General features: G+C 39.5%; 1 protein-coding gene across 3 annotated transcripts in view; it reads left to right on the top strand.

Annotated features, from left to right (window-relative positions):
• Nucleotides 1-19,746, top strand: part of prkcaa (protein kinase C, alpha, a) — a 139,066-nt gene that overhangs the window by 34,688 nt on the left and 84,632 nt on the right. For 2 of the 3 annotated variants that reach the window (XM_080302794.1, XM_026170434.2), the window contains one exon: nt 19,053-19,135. In XM_080302794.1, coding sequence (XP_080158920.1) covers nt 19,053-19,135 — 83 coding nt within the window. Of the gene's footprint in view, nt 1-19,052; nt 19,136-19,595; nt 19,731-19,746 lie in introns of those variants that run through there. The other variant, XM_080302795.1, reaches the window with a different exon arrangement.

Below are 19,746 nucleotides of genomic sequence, written 5' to 3'. Positions count from 1 at the left end.
GTTAAAGGGTGACACAATCAGCAGTACCGACTGTGCGCGCACGCGTGTCTGCGTGGTAGACAGTGAGAAAGCGAGAGTGCCGCGCGCGAATGGATATGGTGCGCATGGGGTGTGAACTTGCGATCGCTCGAAGTGGCCATTGTGGCACAGATTGTTTACATGCCTTGTAGCTCATGTCATATTTTCCATAAAAATAATAAAGGCCAGTGCTTTTTTCACACATGGGCATGAATCAGCGAGAAGCAGCGCAGTCACTTCACAGACTGTGAACGTCGTCTGCTTTTGTTTTGTGTGCACGTGAATCAATGCAAAACAAGTGTGTGTGCGCGAAGCTTCACCAAGTGTTTGCAGTTGACAGCGAATGCATGATTTGTTCCTTTCGTGAACTCCTTTCACTCCATTCTGAGTGAAAGGAGTGTCAAGGGGTGTCATGCTAACAAATTTATTTTTATACAGTATGTGCTTTAAGTGCAGGGAATCATCTTCTAATGGCTTGCTGAGTCGCTACACAATTTTCAGAATCTGGAGCTTGAAAAAGACTATTTTGAGTGTGTAATTAGAAAATCACCCAATAAAAAACAAACAAACAACTTCACTTTTGAACAAGAAAATTTTCTAGCACAACAAAACAAGCTTAGAAACATTACCTTTAACATTACCTAAGTGCCTCAGGTAATGTTAAAGGCGCTTGCTACGCTTTTTCCAACAGTCTCCAAATGTCACTAAAGCTCTTCTATTTCCAATTCCAAAATGTTAAATGGGATACATGTGCAGTGAAAAAATGTAAACACATTCAAAACCACCTAATTCCAAACAAGCCTCAGTGAGCGCCATTGGCGTCCCACGTCCCGCGCGGCTTCCTATCGCATTGCTCTATCACGTGATTAATCTGCCTTTAATGTCAACTACTTATCCAGGCAGCTGGCTGTTATGAAGATGGAACCGGGACACGCCCATTTCCTGACACGCAATCACTTAGCATTTCCTTGACACCAATTTCCTTCTTCCTGCGCTCCCATTATTTTTTTTTTATTTTCTGCCACAGGAAGTTATAGGCTGCCATAGATAGACACAGGGAAGACGCACACAATCTCACGAGCGCAGGGATCAAATTCCGCAGCCCGTCCATCATCTGCTCTGAAGTGACATGTCTCAAATGTGCCCAAGTTGGCAGACCTTAATGCAATCTGTTGGGAAGTAAAAGTTACCAAGTTCACATTTTTTACCCCCCTTCCATCTGCCAGCCTTCACTTCTTAGCTTCTCGGTGAAAATTGATATCGGATAAAACTGCCAAAGCCAATGTGCTACATCTTGCGATATATTAGATCTGCTTATAAATTACAAATGAATTTAGCTGATAAGTACATGTCTTTGAGTCTTCTCAAAGAAAATTACACTGTGAAAAATTACACATCCTTTTCCAGGACTGCGACGGCACTAAGTCAACATTAGTCCAAAGCTGTTTGCATTTAAAGGCACCACAATCACATGACCTTGTTATTTGCATCAGTAGACCTGCTTTCCTTACTCTACCTTGTGTTTGCAACATTGTCAAAGGATGTGGTTGATTTTAGCAGCACACTGTGAGGCAGTTTCTCCATAGCTGTGCTCTCTTTGCCTATGTGGGCTAATGCAATTTCTCAAAACCACAGAGTAACTGTCAGCTCTTGCTGCCTTGGCATTTGTTGCATGCTGCTGTGACAGTGAAGTATGAAGCCCTCGCAACAGGCGTTGCTCAGTCCTCGTGTTAACAAGTATGCAGAGATGCTGGAGCTAAACGTACTGTCAGAGTGGGAGAACTGAGGTGGAGACTGTGAAAGCAAGAAAACGAGAAAAAAAACATCATTTTGAGTGAACAAGAAGAAATTAGGGAATAAGAAAAAGAAAAGAAGGCCCAGTTATGTAAGTGGCAGTAAAGCTGTAGTGATATCTTGGAGCACTTCCAGCTCTGTGGTGCACACCTCCCCGCATATTCACACACACCCACCCACATAGACCCACTCAGTGGATGGCTGCGGAGAGTAATGTCCTGTTTGTGTGCATGCTGTAGAAACCACAATGAGCTGTTTCTCTGGCCAGCTGACCGCAGCTGAGGGAGCTGAAGGAACAGTACAGGAAATACAGTCTGAAGCGGAGGACCAAAGGCTGACACAGGCCTTTGTAATTAAGTTCTCCTTTTTGGGCTCTTTTTCATTACCCCATTTAACTGCAGGGGTCATTAAACTTTTATCGTGATTCTCATCAGTCATGCCCAGCCATTATTTTCTTCTGTTCTACAGTTTTTACTTTTTGCACCGCGCCACATCGTGTCCCATCGTTTCTCTTTTTAACGATTCCTTCGGATCTTTCCCGTATACTTTACAATTCTGCCTTCATCTCAGCCAGCCTTTTCTGTTAGAGGTCAAGGAGTCTGTTTAGCTACTCTTACCTAACTTGCATTCATGCTGCTTTTATTCTGCGCTCACCCTGCCAGTTTCAGGTTATGAGTCCATCCCCCTGCTCTGAGCTTTCCTTCCATGCTTGCGCCATTTGAAGTGGCTTATAATAAATGAGGACGGTTCTTCTCTTACACTTTATTAATTTGGCTGCGTTTAGATAATCTGCTTTGTGTCTGTGTGCTCAGTGAAACGTCAGCTTAAATTACTCGAGTGATTTACAGTTCGAGTAAATTGTTTAGTACAACCACCTGTTAATGTTTCTGTCTTCCTGACCTGACATGACAGTGAAGATTCAAACTAATATCGCTGATATTTTGCAATATCGCTGATATTTTGCAATATCGCTGATATTTTGCAGTATCACTGATATTGCAAAAATGTTAGTCATTATATGTTGTCACTAGAAAGTTACATTGTGCTTTCTTATAATATTCATACAGTAAAAATCTGGAAGATTTCCACAGGAAAAGTTTTCAAACACTACAGATGACAATAAATCATGTACAAAAGCATTTATGGCATTTTATAAATAAGCATTTATTTATAAAGACTAGTATTTTTATGGGGCAACATGCCCCGTTGTTCATAGTGTGCTGTGCTGCAATGTCCTAATAATGGCTTTAAGAGGATTCAGCAATGGCTAATTGCATTTAGCTGCCTGGACAGTGAGTCTGCAGCTTGACTCTGACCGTACCTGCCCAAAAGTGGTATGACTGCTGCTTTGATGCTTCTTGGTTGGTCCACCGTCCCCCACTCTTTAACCACATTTATGAGTTCTGTTTAAAATTGTGTGACCACTGTGACAGGCAGCAAAGAAAGGCAGTCAAAGGCTAGGCCTTCGGCAGATACAAAATCAATCATATTTGGAGGGTCTATATGTAAGCATTTTATTTTGAAAATGTTTTGTTTTGCTCTTCCCCGATATCTCCTAATCATTCTTCTTGGACTGCAGTTTTCTTGGCTAGTTTCCAAGTGTGCTCGGCTCTGACTGGTGAGCAGCCGGTCAGTCTCGCAAGCCGGCCCGTGTCATGCATTCACACAGCATTTAACAATAACAATAAAAGAAATAATAACAATAAACAATAACAATAATTTAACAATAAACATGATCAGATCGCTTTCACCAAACTGAACATCGGCATTTTAAAGAAGCTAAAGCTGTCCAGAGCTCAGACCTAGCCACAAGGCAGCAGCTTTGGTATGAGCCTCGGTATGAGCAATGAAAAGACCAGAGGACTTACAGTAAATTATCGAAACAAAGAATGAAAAGAAAATAGAGAGCTGTTTACCTGAGAGAAGATTCTGTAACTTAATGTTAAGTTTATAATTTCTTTATTATTAAAACAATACTCTTTATTTAAGAAAAATATTTGTAGTTCTTTGACAGAAAATCGGCAAAAATCAGTATTAGCAGATCACACCTTCAAGAAAATTGGTACATCCCTCCCTGTTACCCCCAATGGGACCTTCCACCTCACATCCAGAAAAAAACTTGAACTAAAAAAGCTACATATTTACTTTTTTAATAAACTTTTGAGCCTTCGTTCTATTTTATTGCAGTAGAAGTCTCTTTATCCGTTTTCAATTTGTGTTTGAAAAAGTTGAAAAATCCCCCCTCCCATCCCAGCCTGAAGCAGTCAACCGGCTTGATAAAGGTTGTGAGATGAATCAGGCTGTCTGCCACCACACCCAATAATCTCCTATGATTATTTATAGCCTCTGCAATGCTAGACCCCTGGAAGGATGGAGAGTTTTAAACCATTGTGCAACAGTGGATGAGCCTTCTGTGTAGATGGGTGTTATTGTACATGTGTTCGTTCATGTATTCGGCCTGCGTCTTTGGGTCTGTGCTGTTATATTTGGTTCTGGTTTAGTTTGGCTAAAACAAACACACAATAGTATTAGAAGTTAAAAAAGACAAAGACCACTAGAATAAAATTTATACTCTTCTCATGACTAATATGAGGCTTTGTACAGTGCATTAGTCTAGACTACAGTGCAGAGCAGTTAAACGTTAGGCTGGCTCATCATTCCCGCGAGTGGGAATGCATCATCTTTCAAGGTAGTGGGGGTTACACATGGTGGGCAAATTACTAACTGTGTGCATACAGGCAGACTGCACACACAAACACACCCACACACACAAGCACAAGTCTGCATGCTCTTCATAGCAACTCTCATGAAACGAGAGTTATTCACGTGTCTACCTACAGTTTAGACAGTGTATCATTATAAAGTCTAAACTCATAGGCACACCTGCGAGTTAGTTTGTGTTCTGGCTTTATCTGTGACAAATGAAGCGCTGTCATGCACTCTTCAGGTGTTGTAAGTAATGAAGTCCCAGAATGTTGAGACTAGAAAAAAAAAACTATTTCTCTGAAATAGTGTCATAGTGTTTTCCATTTATTAGCCTGATCTGTCACTTTGTAAAATTTATATCTTAGAGCAGTACCCGGAGCTGCGGGGATATTATCAGAGATCGATGTATTTGGCTCCATCTGGTGCCGTAATTCAACTGGAAAAGATCCACACCGTGTGAAGCATCGACAGCGCTGCCTGTGAAGATCCGAGTAATGGCAGACACGTCGATGCTTCCTCCTAACTTCCCATCACGAGGTTCATCTGTGTTGCTCAAATTTTTGCCATTAAATCAATCGTGGGGAGTTAGTTTCCTCTAGTACTCAGGGAAATACATTGGGCATATTTTTCACAAGCACGTCCATCATTTAGGTATGTTGTAGTTAAAAGTCATAGCAGTTACTCCATTCATGCTGTTGAAAAGCCTGCAACAGTGAGGGGCCCAGTTTGTTGGCGGTGAGTTGTTTATAATCATGCTGTGTTCTGCTGGATAACTAATTGTAATGCCAGAGTTGTGGCATTTCCATGGAATAACAAAGAGTCACTTTAATTTTGTAATTTTCTTCAAGGATTTGCCAGCTGATAAATTTTTCCTTTCCTGAGAAACAACAACTCACTGTATTTTTTATATTCTCGTAGGCACATACTAAAAAAAAAATCCCTGTTATTTTCAGTGCAGGCAAAGCATTTAGCTCAGATGCTACTGTTGCTTTTTTCTTCTTTGAATCCTGTAGTACTTGTTCTTGTGCACAAAAGCTCAATTAGCTCATCTAGCCTTTTTTTGTGCGGCTGTTTTAAAAGAGTTTCCCCCCCTAATTTGAACCTCTTCCTGTCACATGTAATTAGGGATCTGTGAGAGTTGATTAGGTGCTTTTAGACCGTCTGCCATTGACTTCTTACAGTCTGACCTCACAATTGCAGGTTGGATTTCAACCTCAAGACACTGGCTAGAGGAGTTTCGTATGTATGAGTTTAGCCATTTTGCAGATCCACATCACTACAAAGGCATTATATTCATTTCTGCCTTACTGTGTGTGGCATTTGCATTACTGCACTTTTCCAACTGCTTCTTGGCTATAATTGCACAAACACACACACACACACACACACACAAGCTGACTAATTAGATGGGCAGATGAATAGGAAGTCCTGTTGCTTATATATCTCCCACCCCAGCACACTGTTAATAATAACTCAGCACCAAAAGTGAACATGGTACCAAAGAGGAATATGATTCTAAATTAATATTGTTGGCTGAGAACAAAATAAAGACATTAAGAACAGATTCCAGCATTATTACCCTGAGTACTTTCCTGAGGGGGTTGGAAAAGGGAGTGCAGTGTAGTTTAGAAGTCATACTGAAATGCACTATAAATAATGTAAATGCATACAGTATAATAGATATGAATAAAACAGGAGTGCAGCTGCAGGAATTTATTGCAGTGATCAGGAATAGACCATTCTTACACACTAATCCTTATCTAACATTATGCATATGAAACCAAGAAGGAAGTCATAATGAAAGCCCTTTAAAATGACAGATTCATCTTTATTAAAATGTTCTGCTTGCCCTTTGCAACTGTTTTTTTTCCCCTTTCACCACCAATTTCTGTATTCATGCCCTGATTTTTGTCTGTGGGGTACAATTACACTTCAACAGTTTAAACATTTCATTGTGTAGTGACAGCCATGTCTTATAGATGCAGAAGTGTCCCTGTGTGTACTCTGCTGAGTTGTCGTCCATTATGGAGGTTTAAATGTCAGTGCGCAGCAGTGAACTATTGATGCAGATAAAAATTGATTCCTTTATCACAAAGACTAAAGATGCATGTCAATAGAATCCTAAAAAGATGAATTGACTTTGTTTTCACAGATGTTTTTCTTGTTCCTTCATCTCATTGACATTTGTAGAGTTAACCAAAGCTTCTTCTTGGATCTCATTTCAGACATGTTTGAGGCTGGATAGCTAGGAGAATGCAGAGTGGATGGTTAGAAAAAAATATTTTGTTCTTCAATGTCAGGTTCTGCACAAGAATGCATTAGAAAACCAGGGGGTTAAAAGTAGTTAAAAATGGTATTTGCATTGGTTTAATGCTAATTTAAGTCAGGATGAAAATATGCCACCCGTGGGTCCTTGTTAAAAATGTTCTCTAAAGTTTTGTGATGTATAAAGAGAAATTTTGACCAACTGAAAGGGCTTTGTTGACGTTAGGCATTTTGAAGCTTAGGCTGTCGTTTCAGCCAAACACAAGTTCTTAAGGAAATCCTGCGTCCTTTGTGAAACCTTTTCACCCCTCAAAGCCATGTCTTGAAAAATGACAACAAACGCGTTGTTTTTATTAATAAAACACGCTTGCTTACTGCAACTAGCGGTGTCAGCTATTGCCTGCCAGGGTTTTGTTTTCTTTTTTTTTTTATAATTCAAGTATTTATTAGATTTTGCATTTTATAACAGCAAATACAGAGATGCAACAACCAAAAGCAAGAAGCAAACAAACAAAAACAAACAAACAAAATAAATAACAAAAATAAATAAATTTAAAAAAAAAAAACACAACAAAACAAAACAAGTGAGGTTTTAACATATGTTGTATTAAACTCAAATGTCCAAGTCAGGTAGACATGTAGGTGCAAAAATTGTCCCACTGTTCCAGCGCAGCTTCTGTCACATGATGTATTTTTCCCAGCATCTTTTCGCATGCAACATTCCCAATCATTCTGTCTTTCCACATTTTAAGCGTTGGAATATGAGAGTCCTTCCAGTGTTCCAAAATGACACGGGCACATGTTACCAATGCAGTACTTAACACTCTAAACTGGTGTTTACTTAATTGCGGCACAGGGTTTTGTTTTCTTTGCCCTGCAGAGAGTTTAAAGGCCATTCTTTGGATTAGCCCTATCAACATCCCATTAAGAGCCTACCCTGTCGATTACTTCAAATCTCAGCCAGGGCAAGACTTCATGTGAGATCACTCACTGTCAACAGGATGCATTGTCTGATTTGAAGTATTCACCCAGCAGCATTTTGATTTGGTTATTAAGGACCCAGAAATTCCAGCATAATGAACAACTAAGTGTCAAACAACTAAGGTATTTTTTTGCATTAGAGAAAACAAAAACTTTGTACACATCTCAGAATGTTTCTTTGTCATTTTAATTGGCTACAAGTGCTTAGCAGTTTGAGCCTCAATATAGAGTTTGTGAGATGCTAACGTCTGAGCTATTTGATATCTGTAAATCACCCCAAACCCTGTGGGATTCCTGTGGGAACCACAACAAACATCCGTGTGAGATCCAAGTAAGAATAACTGGATGGAACGTGATTATAAACTGAAAATATGTGTCATGTTCTACCTCCAAATGATATCTCCACAGTATGGACTATGTAACAAGATACTTTTGAGGTGTGTGCAGTCTCTTACAATATTAATAAAAGTATATTTTTCCAGCTGGTTAACCGTTAAGGAATATGGATGTTATAACCTTACATAATGCACCTCTTACAGTTGAGGATAATTGTTGGAGTGTAGAATAAACGTCTTCCAAATATCAGATGGTACAAACAAAATGTTGCATATGCATGGCAATGCAGTGGAAAAAGTGTCTAAATAAATCCAGCTGTGTCTATGTTCGTGTTAGCTCAGGGCTTGGAGCAGGAAGCAGGGCCCAACTCTCTGATTCTACTGGGAGGAGAGCTAGGCTGATCCTCCTCTGAACTGCAGGAATTAGTGTTTAAATTGGCATTTCTTGATCTGCTTTGAGCCTATGTGAGCCATTTGAGCCACACAGGAACTGGGCTCTGCATGAAGAGGTTCTCCCTTTGATTTTATTATGGGTTAAACTGAAGGAATTGTTTTTTCTATAGTGACAGTTCTAGAAAGAGTGTTTGTGTGTGTTTATGTGTGTGTGTGTGTGTGTGGTTGTGGGTCACACTCCAAATGACTACTGTTTTCAATCTTTGGTCCCTGATAAAAGGAGTAAAATGCACTTCAGAATCGGTGAAATTGTCAATTGTCCATTAAAGAAGAAGCAAGAAGCAAACAGTTTGCAGCCCTGAACTTTATTTTTATTCCTCAGTAGGATGCTTCTGGATTTGTGTTAACCGCTGTTATGGGCAGCACTTTTAGTTGTCTGGCTCACTGGTTCGACCCTGAAAAGGATAAGCGGAAGCGAATGGATGGATGGATGTTATTCTTCCTTGCAAACCATTATCAGTACTGAGTGATTTATTCTTAAACACAAAGCATTGCTCTTCAAAACGAACTAGCCATGTGTGAAAAGACTTTCTTTACCTCAAAGGAGTCAGTCAGGCATTTATCAAAGGCGAGTTAGCAGAGAACAGTAGCAATTTTAGAAGAATCCTAAGTATGTCTTATATACACAAACACACACAGACACACACACAGATTGTGGCGCAACTGTAAGTGACAGCAACGCTGCAGTTGAGATTAATGCTGAACTGAAATGACTGCACATAGTTACCATAAGCCTTCAGCATGCTTATGTCATCATTTGATGATGTTTTCCTGCTGTGTTGATAGACCTTATCCTCTCTGTGATAACATCTTTGATCACATACAGATATATATTGATCACAAAGAGTAATAGGAATTCATGTACTGGTTAAGCCAAACCTGAATAGACTGAGTTGGTTTGGGCATTGTGAATGTGAATAGCCAGATTGCTTGACATAGTCGATGTCCTATTATACAGAGCATTTGATTGGACCGTGTTCTGATAATAAGCTGGAAGATCGCTCTCATGTTTAGTCTGAAGGATTCAATGTCCATATTTTCCAAGATGAATGTAAAATTTCTATTTTTCTGACCACAGATCAGTTTCCACTTTGCCACAGCCCATTTTCAATGGCAGATACCAGCCTCACGCTCACATATAGCTTCTTAATTGCATGATAGAGCTTTAACCTGCGTATGTGGCTGGAAAACTGGAAAACTGTGTTCGCTGACAGTGATCTCTGTTCTGGAGATGTTCCTGAGCCCATGCAGTGATTCGGTGCCTGAACATCATTGACATCTAATACTGAGTTTCAGTTGGGGTGTTTTGTGAAATAAATATGCATTTATGAGATTAGCAAATAATTACATTCTGCTTTTATTTATATTTCATAGCTTATCCCACCTTTTTTGGAATTATGGTCGTACCTAATGATTGTATAATAGTAATACATTTCTTTCCCCTCCCTCTGTTCCATAATTAATGCATTGGTGTAATCATACACAACTAATGTCTCAGTTACTGGGCTTTCTGCATGAAACAGTCAGTTTAAAATCGTCCTTGAAACAACACTGATGATCATTAGGGTAGTGCCCTGTTTACATTTAAACTATATAACCACAATATTGGCCTTTATCAACTGTGCGTGAAGTGTAAATATCACAGGGAAGCTTTCAACTTAAGCGTGTTAACACATGTGCGACTGCCAAGTAGTGCACTAGGTTTAATGATAAATGTGTTCGCATGAATTTTGTTTCCTTGTAATGCTTTGTGATTACAAGGAAACAAACAGCAGCTCGTTACAGCAGCTGTGTAACGAGAACAAACTACAGTTTTATTTGACTTCTTTTATTTACATCCTTGAGTGGCATTTCCTATCTGTTTGATAAATGTGATCAAATGCGTATCTGCCAAATTTAGGTATTGATTGTTTTTCACAGCAACATTTACTGGAGGCTTTGAATGAGTGGGGACCTGTGTGTGTGAAGGACAGCATTAGATGCAATCAGAAGAAGGTTTTGTAATAAGCTTTTGTAAATGGCTTGTACAATACAACCTCCTACTCTTTGCTTAAGAATTGAGTATTTTCAAAAGCTATTACTTAAAAAGCTTTTCTTAAGAAAAGGGCAATTAAGCCATATTCCACTGCTGCTGGTCAGAGCAAGGCTGTCTGAAATGATTGGTTTCATAAAAGATGCTGCTGTTCCATGGTATGCAGTAATATTTGGGTTTATTGGGAGCTGAACTAAAATCTGTTGAACCACCATGCGTTTAACTTACCTTACAGACAGTAAATATTGAACTAACTAGTCTGATTCTTCTAGTCATCATTTTTCTTACCCACTTATCAGACTCACCGTTTTTTGGAAGTGGAGCCTATCCCGCCTTTTATTGGGCAAGAAGTGGTGCACATCCCGAACAGGCTGCCACTCTGTCAGACTAACAGGCAGAGACAGATAAGCTTGTACACTCTCATTCACACCTACAGCTAATTTAAAATCACTGGTGGACTTAACAAGCATGTCTTCGCGCTGTGTGAAAAGAGCTGGAGCACACAAAAAACCCCACACAGGCACAAAAAGTTTTAGGTGTCGTGTAAAGAGATGCGCTGATCCATGGATATCGTCCGTGTCGACTATGTAAGACAGCATTTGCTGTTGTAAGTTATTTAAGATATTTACCTGTCGCATCAATTTTACATTGGCTAGATGTGCAAAATTGCATGATGATGAGCTAAAAGACTTTAAAACAGATCACAACGTGGAAGTAAATTTACTATCAGCTGAATTATTTTTGGTTTACAGGCTTGTTGCACTTCTATCGACCCAGAATTTTACAATTGGTGGATCTTTAATAGTGTGCTACTTTTTGTTTTGTAGTTATTTTGCAATATTTACATGAAACTGTAAGAAAATGTAGAAACCTGTCTGTGAGAACTTTACCTGTATTTCACTGACAGTCAGCCAGTAAGGTATTCAATTAGAACTCAAAGGTCAAAACCGAGTAAGAGGCAAGTATTCACTGATGCTGCCATAAATTCACATTCAATGCAATTTACTTTGCTGTACAAAGCAGTACAAGGTTTATTGATTTATCAGGTAACTACTGTTTCCTGGTGTTCAGTGGATGACATTAAAGAGAATTAGAAAGGGATTTTAATCAGTGTCACTAATCTACAGTAGCTCTCTTTAACAGGTAGAACGATTGGGGTCCAAGTCGAATCAGGGGTAGATCACTTAAAGTCTGTGTTAATATTTTATATTTTCTTTCATGTTGTCACTTCACATGAGAAGCGATCCATTCTCCTCTGATGGATCTGCTATGTCTCGTATGACAGTGATGCACAATGCTGCCAATTGTAATGCAGACAGCTTACAGTTAGGATGATAGTGATAGTGTTGATGATGAAGCAGCCTCTTGAGTGTTGTTGACGTTTAACATCACTTTATCATCCACAGTCAGTAGCTGTTTCGACCGCCAATACTTCAGGTAGAGAGTTTATTCATGTCAATGTGTGACTACTTAATTACTGTGGTCAGGAAACTTTGAAATGAAGGTCAAAATGTACAAAAGTGGACACCCCCCCAAAAAAAGAACCCCCCAGTTATTTAGGGTATTATCTTATCTTTAGTATCAACACAATTTCATTTAATTTTAGGGTTATGGTTATGGTTAGGGTTAGACATGGGTGTATGTCACAACAGCCTTTTTAAAGTAACTCCGAGGTCCTTTTTGAACATAAAATTGTGACTTTGAAAGGATGACCCAGCTTTCTGCTGGGACTCTATTACATAGATGTATTAGTTTTGAAATATAGTGATACCGTGCTATCCTTTAGTTGTTGTGCCGTGTTAGGATGAGTCTTCTAGTACTAGACTCATTAAAAACAAATATCTATAAGCACAGTACTTTTTTTGTTTGTTTGTTTCTATTTGTAGCAAATAATGCAATCCTAGATTTCCGCTAACACACCTATCCATGTGGCAACACGGTTTATTCTGTTCCACGCTCACTAGAATAAAATATTGCTGGCAGAAACACTGTATGTTTGGGAATTATTTTTAGGTGAAAATAGAGCTGGGCGATAGAACGATAACGATATGTATCGCGATATAACTTTTACTCGATAGAGAAATTAAGCTATCGCGATAGACCTCGCCGCTCTTGTCCTCTTAAAAAAAAAAAAAAAAAAAAAAAAAAAGGTCAGCCAAATTAAGTAGCGCAGAGCCGAACCAATCACAGCCGCAGCGTCACGTCGCGTGACTTGTTACGTACAGCACAAGTGCCAAGCCGCAGGTGTGTTTGTTTGGGAAGCAGCCAGCGGGTAATGGAGGAAATGAGTGTGCCGACTAGAAAAATCAACCGAGCGTGACCGAAGAGAAAACAGATGATGGTTCCAATGCCGGAGAGATTGTCGAACGGAAGAGCCATAGAAGTTCCGTAGTGGGAAGGTATTTCGGCTATTTCAAGTCTGACAAAAAACAGAGTAGCGTGCACTGTAAATTGTGCCGAAAGCAAGTCTGGAAATACAATAAACTGGTGCATGCGTCACACTGTGCGCCACGTTATTGTTTCGGTGAAATGAATTTCTACAATACTGTTAATTCTACTCTCTGCAGTGTTTAAATGCTTACATATACACACAGTTACTGTCCGTCCACACATACAACTCGGTTCTGCTTCTATGCCGCAGCTTTGTTTACTTTTTCCCACCGAGGCTTCTAGAATTCTGATTGGCCAACATTTCTGCACGGTTAGGAATCTAGCGCCACCTGCTGCTTTGGCATGTTCATAGCAGCGTTTTCCTTCATTTCTGCCTTTATGTGTGGACGGGATTCTTTTTTAAAACGAAAACGGAAAATCTCCGTTTTCAAAAATACCCGTGTACGTGTGGACGTAGCCTCAGTCTCTGACTGGAAGCGCTAATTCGTCATTCGGCTTTTGTCAGACTAAAGTAACTGTTAAAACTGTTTGAAAAGCTCAGCTATACAACAAGGAGAGATTGAGAATTTCCTTTTAGTTCTCAGTTTATTTGATATTGACAAAAGTTGGTCAGTTTTGTCTGTTATTCTGTAAAACAAACTAAGATTTATTTTTAGAATTAATATTTTGTTTCTAAGTGGAATTGACAATTTAGTAGTCTCTGTTTCATTTGTTCTATTTTGAAACTTAAACGCTTTAGCGGCTGCCTTTTGTGTAGTTTGCAATATTTGCCTTTATTTATCTGAAAAAGTCTCATGTTCCTTAAGTACATCTACCCTGTTGAACTTATTATGAGAAATAAATATTTAAATCAAAACAAGCTGCTGATTATTTCACATTTTACTTGTGAGCAACGGCACATTTAAATCTTACAAATATAGTTATTTGGCTTATATCGTGATAGATATCGTTATCGACTGAAATGAAAAAAACATATCGTGATATGAAAAAATCTCATATCGCCCAGCTCTAGGTGAAAATATACAAGTTCCTGCCAGTTTGGATTAATTTATTTCCTTGGTGTTTCATTACTCTGGATGAACCAGAGACGATATTTGTCAGCTGTACTTCCTTACCCGTTACATAATGCCTATTGCTCCCTGTGAGACCTCTCTATTCTCGAGGGGCAACATTATGGAGGCATATTGCTCAGTGTTTTTGTCAGACGCTCAATTGTCAAACTGAGAGGAAAGGCGTGTATAATTATATCACACAGTGAGTAAAATCTCAATCCAACTCAATTTGATCTATACCGTTTGTCTTTTCCAGGTGTAAATTGTTCCTTTTTAATGATAAGTCTGATTGTCACAGAGTTATTGTTCAGTGAAAGTAGTTCTGCTGTTCCAAATGGGAAAAAAATGTAAAAGAATAGAAATAATAAATGCTTCCCAGTCTAGGAAGAGAGGCCTTTGTCAAGGCCACCGGTGGGCTGCATGGCCTCCTGATAATTAGATTTAAAAGCTCTGGGTTACTTTGTTTTTGCGAGGTGCCTTGGAATTAAATCGCATCCACATAGCCAAAACCCAGTGAATTTAATCGTTGCCTCCGTCTTATTTCCTGCCTGCATTCACGAAAACTTCAGGAAATTGCTACTATGAACTTGTGACCTGAGAACGGTTTGGAATAAATTGATTTTCCAGAGTGGGAGTAGGAGCATATCTCAGCTATGTTCTCTTTTGGGAAAAAAGTAGTGATTTAAAAACCTCTATTACACTTAGAGAATGAACAATCCTTTCCAGAGAGTGAGGAAATTTTTAGGTCAGAGGAAGACAAAACTCTAACAAATGTCATTAAATCTTCACAACTGAGCTGCTTTTTTGGTTCAGTCCATGAAATCTTACATCGGATTTGGAAAAGTCACGTGGCAAACCTTCACATAACCAACTGTTTGATCCTTAATTGCCTAATAATAAATTGCCCACTCCTAGAGGTTGATGTTTTGATCTAAATATCTAGCAGTTTTGCTAATTGCAGTGGTGTATATATAAACCTATAAAGTTGTTGCCAGTTTCGACCACCCTGTTATTAAGACTTTGCATCATTTATCCCCTCTACTTACTGACCCACTTACATAATGTTTATCCGTCCCCGGGAGACCTTTTAGTTACTTTAGTAACTATCAAGTAACTATCTTGGTGCCCTAATGGAAACAAGCTGCAGCAGTGGCAATCAGAGATGATGTATGTGATAAACCTCTTAAGTGTTGCTTCAAAGAAATGCTGCTGGGAAAACTGATCAGAAGCAACTCCGCTCTAATGAGAACACCAGATGATACCGAGTTTTGATGTTCTTAATCTTTGCCTCGTTTCTTTTTTTCTCCTTTGCCTCGTTTCTGCTAAACTAATTGCCTGCCACCTCTGTTGCTCAAATTTACACCATCGCCTTTATCCTTCCCTTCATATCGACATGCAAGCCCCATTATAGAAATCTCAGAAAAAAGCAATCGGTTTGTATGTTGCAGACAACAGCTTTCTTTGCCAGGAATAAAAAATTGACCAGTTTGATCCAAACAATTTAACTTAAACAAGTTTACTGATGTAAGAATCTGAAAATGATGCATCGCTGGAGTGCCAAAATAAAGCGGACGAAAGCTACTAGCACATATGTTTTGCATTTTCTTTATTGCACAAGTCATAATTAAACACAAGAAGAAGAAGAAGTGAAATGATGAAATACATGCAAAATATGCAGTGCTGATGCAGAGGAACTCGTTGCTCTGGTCTAATCCATTCAGTGTTTTTGAAAGAGTATCTTTTAACTCAAGCCATAATCTCATGTTAATTCTAAACCAGTAGTTTTGGTGCCTAAACCAAACAACAAAGGAGAACAGGAGTAAACCACAATCGAAATTCAAACTTTAAAAATGTCGCTGTAGAAATTTAGACCCTATTTAAAAGAATTTTTCAAAAGTTTTTTAGATGAATTTGTGTTTTTGCCACCAGCTGCCCTCATTTGAGATGATATGGTCATTCAGGTGGGGGACTTGATAACTACAACATAATGTCTTTCAACATAAATATACTACGTTATGAGTTAAATATGCTCAGCAACAGGATCAGCACTTATTTTGAATGAACAGACCAAAGAAGATTTGGCGTTTGGTGAATGCTGGCTGCTAAAAGAACAAACGAACTACAACCTTTAAAGAAAGTCCAGTGGAAGAACAAAACACAAGACTGGGTTAAGGAGTAGTTGCTGTAACATTCTGTCGACATTTAGTGTTCGTAGGGTGAACTTAAGGGACTTTGTCCCTTGTCCTTATCAGCTATTTACCTCAGGATGAATTGTGGAGGTCCTAAATCACTGACCTGTCTGATTTGTGGGTTGGCTGTGGTGTGAGTTATGGGTCATGGTTTCATGTTGGCTATTGACCGTACTGACTGATAGCTCCTAGGAGACAAGAGGGGCCGGAAGGTGTCAAGTTGTGGTAGTGTGATATATCTGTGTGCGGGCGGCTGTATTGATTTGCCATCATTAAAGCACATGTGAATACCATCATGTTTTCAGCATAACACTTTCTTTATTGTTTAGTACAGTGTATATAGAAAAAATGCAGTAGAGAAAGTGATTTGTGACCATATTACTTTAATTAAAACCAGTTTTACCTGGTATCTAGGCAAAACTGAAAACAAAACTCTTGGTATTGACACAAGCAGTCTCTGTGACACTGTTTGGTTTGGGTGTCTGCCACCCACATTCCAAATATCGGCAAAGAAAATACCATATGAAATGTAATGACGGCTATGATGACAGACAGTGACAATCCAGAATGTCAGAAGGTTTTCTATCTCACAAGCAGACAAGTTGAAATTCTGTTTGTGCATAAAACACAGAAACAGTTTAGCAAGTCTTAGTGGTACTATTATTTTCTCGAGTTTAATTTCAAGTCCATTGTATTGACTGTTCGGGAATTACAGCGATTGTTATGTATAGTCCCAATTTTCGGAGGCTCAAAGTTAATCGAACAATCAACTGACAAGCATTTGCATTTCACGATGAGGCCTGTTTCCTTCTTATTTCCTGACGAACTAGGTAGATAAAATATTTGGAGTTGATTGCAAGTGTTAAACTTGCATTTCACATCTTTTTATTGGAACTCTCAATATAGATGTCTAAAAAGATGTCAATGCAAATGGAGGAGACGATCATTAGGCTGGAAAAATAAACAAACAAATACATGTACGGGAGAACCAAGGTCTGAACATTCCCAAGGAGGTAGGCATATCAAAGTCTACAATCAGGAAAGGACTTCTTGATTGTAAATACAGAGGGTTTACAGTAAGGTGCAAACCACTGGTTACATTAAAGAACAAGAAGCCCCGATAAGACTTTGCCAGAAAACATCTTTAAGAGCCTGCATAGCTCCGGGAAAACAAGCCTTTGGGAATACGAAACCAAGATTGCCTTTTGCCAGAATAATGGAAAGAGAGAAGTAATGGAAAAGGAGAGAAACGGCTTTGATCTGAAGCATACCACATCTTCTGTCAATTATGGTAATGGCATGGGGATGTATGGCTCCCAGTGGAACCTGGTCACTAGTGTTTATTGATTATTCAACTGCCGATAGAAGTTGAAGGATGAATTCTGAAATGTACTCTCTGCTCAGATTCAGCCAAGTACTGCAAAACTAATTGGGCAACACTTTGCAGTGCAAATGGATACAGACCCAAAGCAAAGGGCAAAACGAACATGAGAGTTTCTGATGGCAGTCGCTGGAGACAAAACTGAAAGTTGCTGCTGAAATAAGCAGCAGCTTTAGTGAAGACCTTGCGGAGCATCACAAGGATGATGATCTCTTCTTGACTGAAGTCATTTGCAGTCAAGCAATCATTATATTTAAACTGATGTTGATTTCTTGTATTATAAGTCTCTGTAAATGCAAGATTATGTATAAAAGTGGCTGTAAGTCATTGAAACCCCTTGAAATAAAGCTTAAAGTCTGCACTTAAAAACCTCCTGGGGTGGTGTACAGATGTATGCTTAGCTATGGGGATGATCACAGCTCATTTTTAACACTCAGTCATGTGTTCCTTGTTCCTGGTTAGAGCTGTTTGACAGGGATGCAGTTAAATAACGAGAGGTGAGAGGTGGGTGTGCATGAGTGAAAGATACGACCCGATTCACATTACTTTGCTGAACAGCTGAAAGATTAAAAAAGTGAAACTGAAAAACGGGCCGTGTCTCTGAAAACGCATCACATCATTGATTTCTCATAAATCACTAATGGAGTCTGTTCAGGGATTTTCAGTGTGAAGTGAAGACTATTGAAAACCACCAATTTAGATGCTTTCATCTCATTCTGTAAGCAGTAGCCTTGAAAACACTAGGAAGTACTAGGAAGAAAAAGAGGGGCTCGCTTGCGTTTAGAAAGGAGAGAGAAGCAGAAATAACATTTATCTAGACACATTTATTTTTAACAAGGGGCAGCCTCGACATCTATTGACATAATGTGCAGTTTTTGTCAATTGTGCTAGCCAGTTTGCACAATTAGACCCTCCCCAGCCTGTCTCTTTTTTCTGTTTCCCAATTTCTAAGCACCAGAAACAGGCGCCGCTCTCCACGTTGAGTCGGTTGCTTACTTGGCTGCGCACTACAGTGCACTCGGTGACCTGGCTTTTATACCGAGAGAGTGACTCTGACAGCGTGTAGGCAGATACATTCAAGTGTGTGAGTCTGGATGTGTATTCTGTGGATACATGTTAAACAGTTTTGTCAGCCTGTGAATCTGTTTGTCTTGGGTGTGCTTCATGTGCATAATATAGAGTGTGAGTTTGTGTACGTGGTGTCTGCCTTAGCTCCGGTCATATCAGTGAGGAGGTGGCACTGTACTGTCCAATAAGAGCAGTCAGCCTGCAGGCAGGATTGGCCATCTGGACACATGATAGGGAGCCTAGCCCAGACATCAGTCTTTCTTCAATTCCTCTTAGTATTATCTGAGCTCCATGTCTTTCTGCTGCCTGTATATCCATTAATAATAAAACACTGTATTTTAACATAACCCTTTCTCTCCTTTCTCTCTCTCTCCCCATCTCCCACAGTTTGCTGTTTTGTGGTCCACAAGAGATGCCATGAATTTGTCACGTTCTCCTGCCCAGGGGCAGATAAGGGGCCCGATACAGATGTAAGTAACCCAGCCCAGCTGTTGCCTCTTACATCTTTGTTGACGAGGAAGTGCTTTCCTTGTCATTAAACTGAAGTACGTGCCACCGATATGCAGTTGCACCAACCAGACCTCGCTCTTTCCCGAACAGTGTCGCTCTTTGACAGCTGTAGTGCTTCCATGTTTCCTTATCGTGTTATGAAGCAGCTGTCTGTAAAGGGGGAAATGAAAAATTAAACTGACATTTCTTCTGAGAAGTATCACTTTCCAAGCATCTTGAGCTACAAAGATACTCCAGATGTTTAAAAATGAAATAAAATCCTGCCTTTTATAGAGTAACGTTGATAGCTACATATATAAATATTGATCTCAGAAATGTGGTGATTATGGTGGTGTTACGTCCCTGTGCAGCTTCTAATCGTCTCAGTGTTTTCAGCTGGTGCTAATTGGCCACACCTAGTCAGGTGTGGATAAAAGCATACCTGAGGCAAGCTTCCCGGCAGTGCACTAGTCTTTGCCATCTGCCCATTTCTCCGAGAGAGAAATGACTTCAAAACATGGCAGGAGAATGGCCCCCACAGCGCACCCGAACCACTGGATTCCCTCAGGATAAAGGGTTTGTTTATTTCCTT

Source organism: Astatotilapia calliptera, chromosome 6 (genome assembly GCF_964374335.1).
Source record: "Astatotilapia calliptera chromosome 6, fAstCal68.1, whole genome shotgun sequence".
Taxonomy (NCBI): Eukaryota; Metazoa; Chordata; class Actinopteri; order Cichliformes; family Cichlidae; genus Astatotilapia; species Astatotilapia calliptera.
Note: the sequence above shows the minus strand (reverse complement) of the source record. Positions and strands in the feature narration are given on the sequence as shown.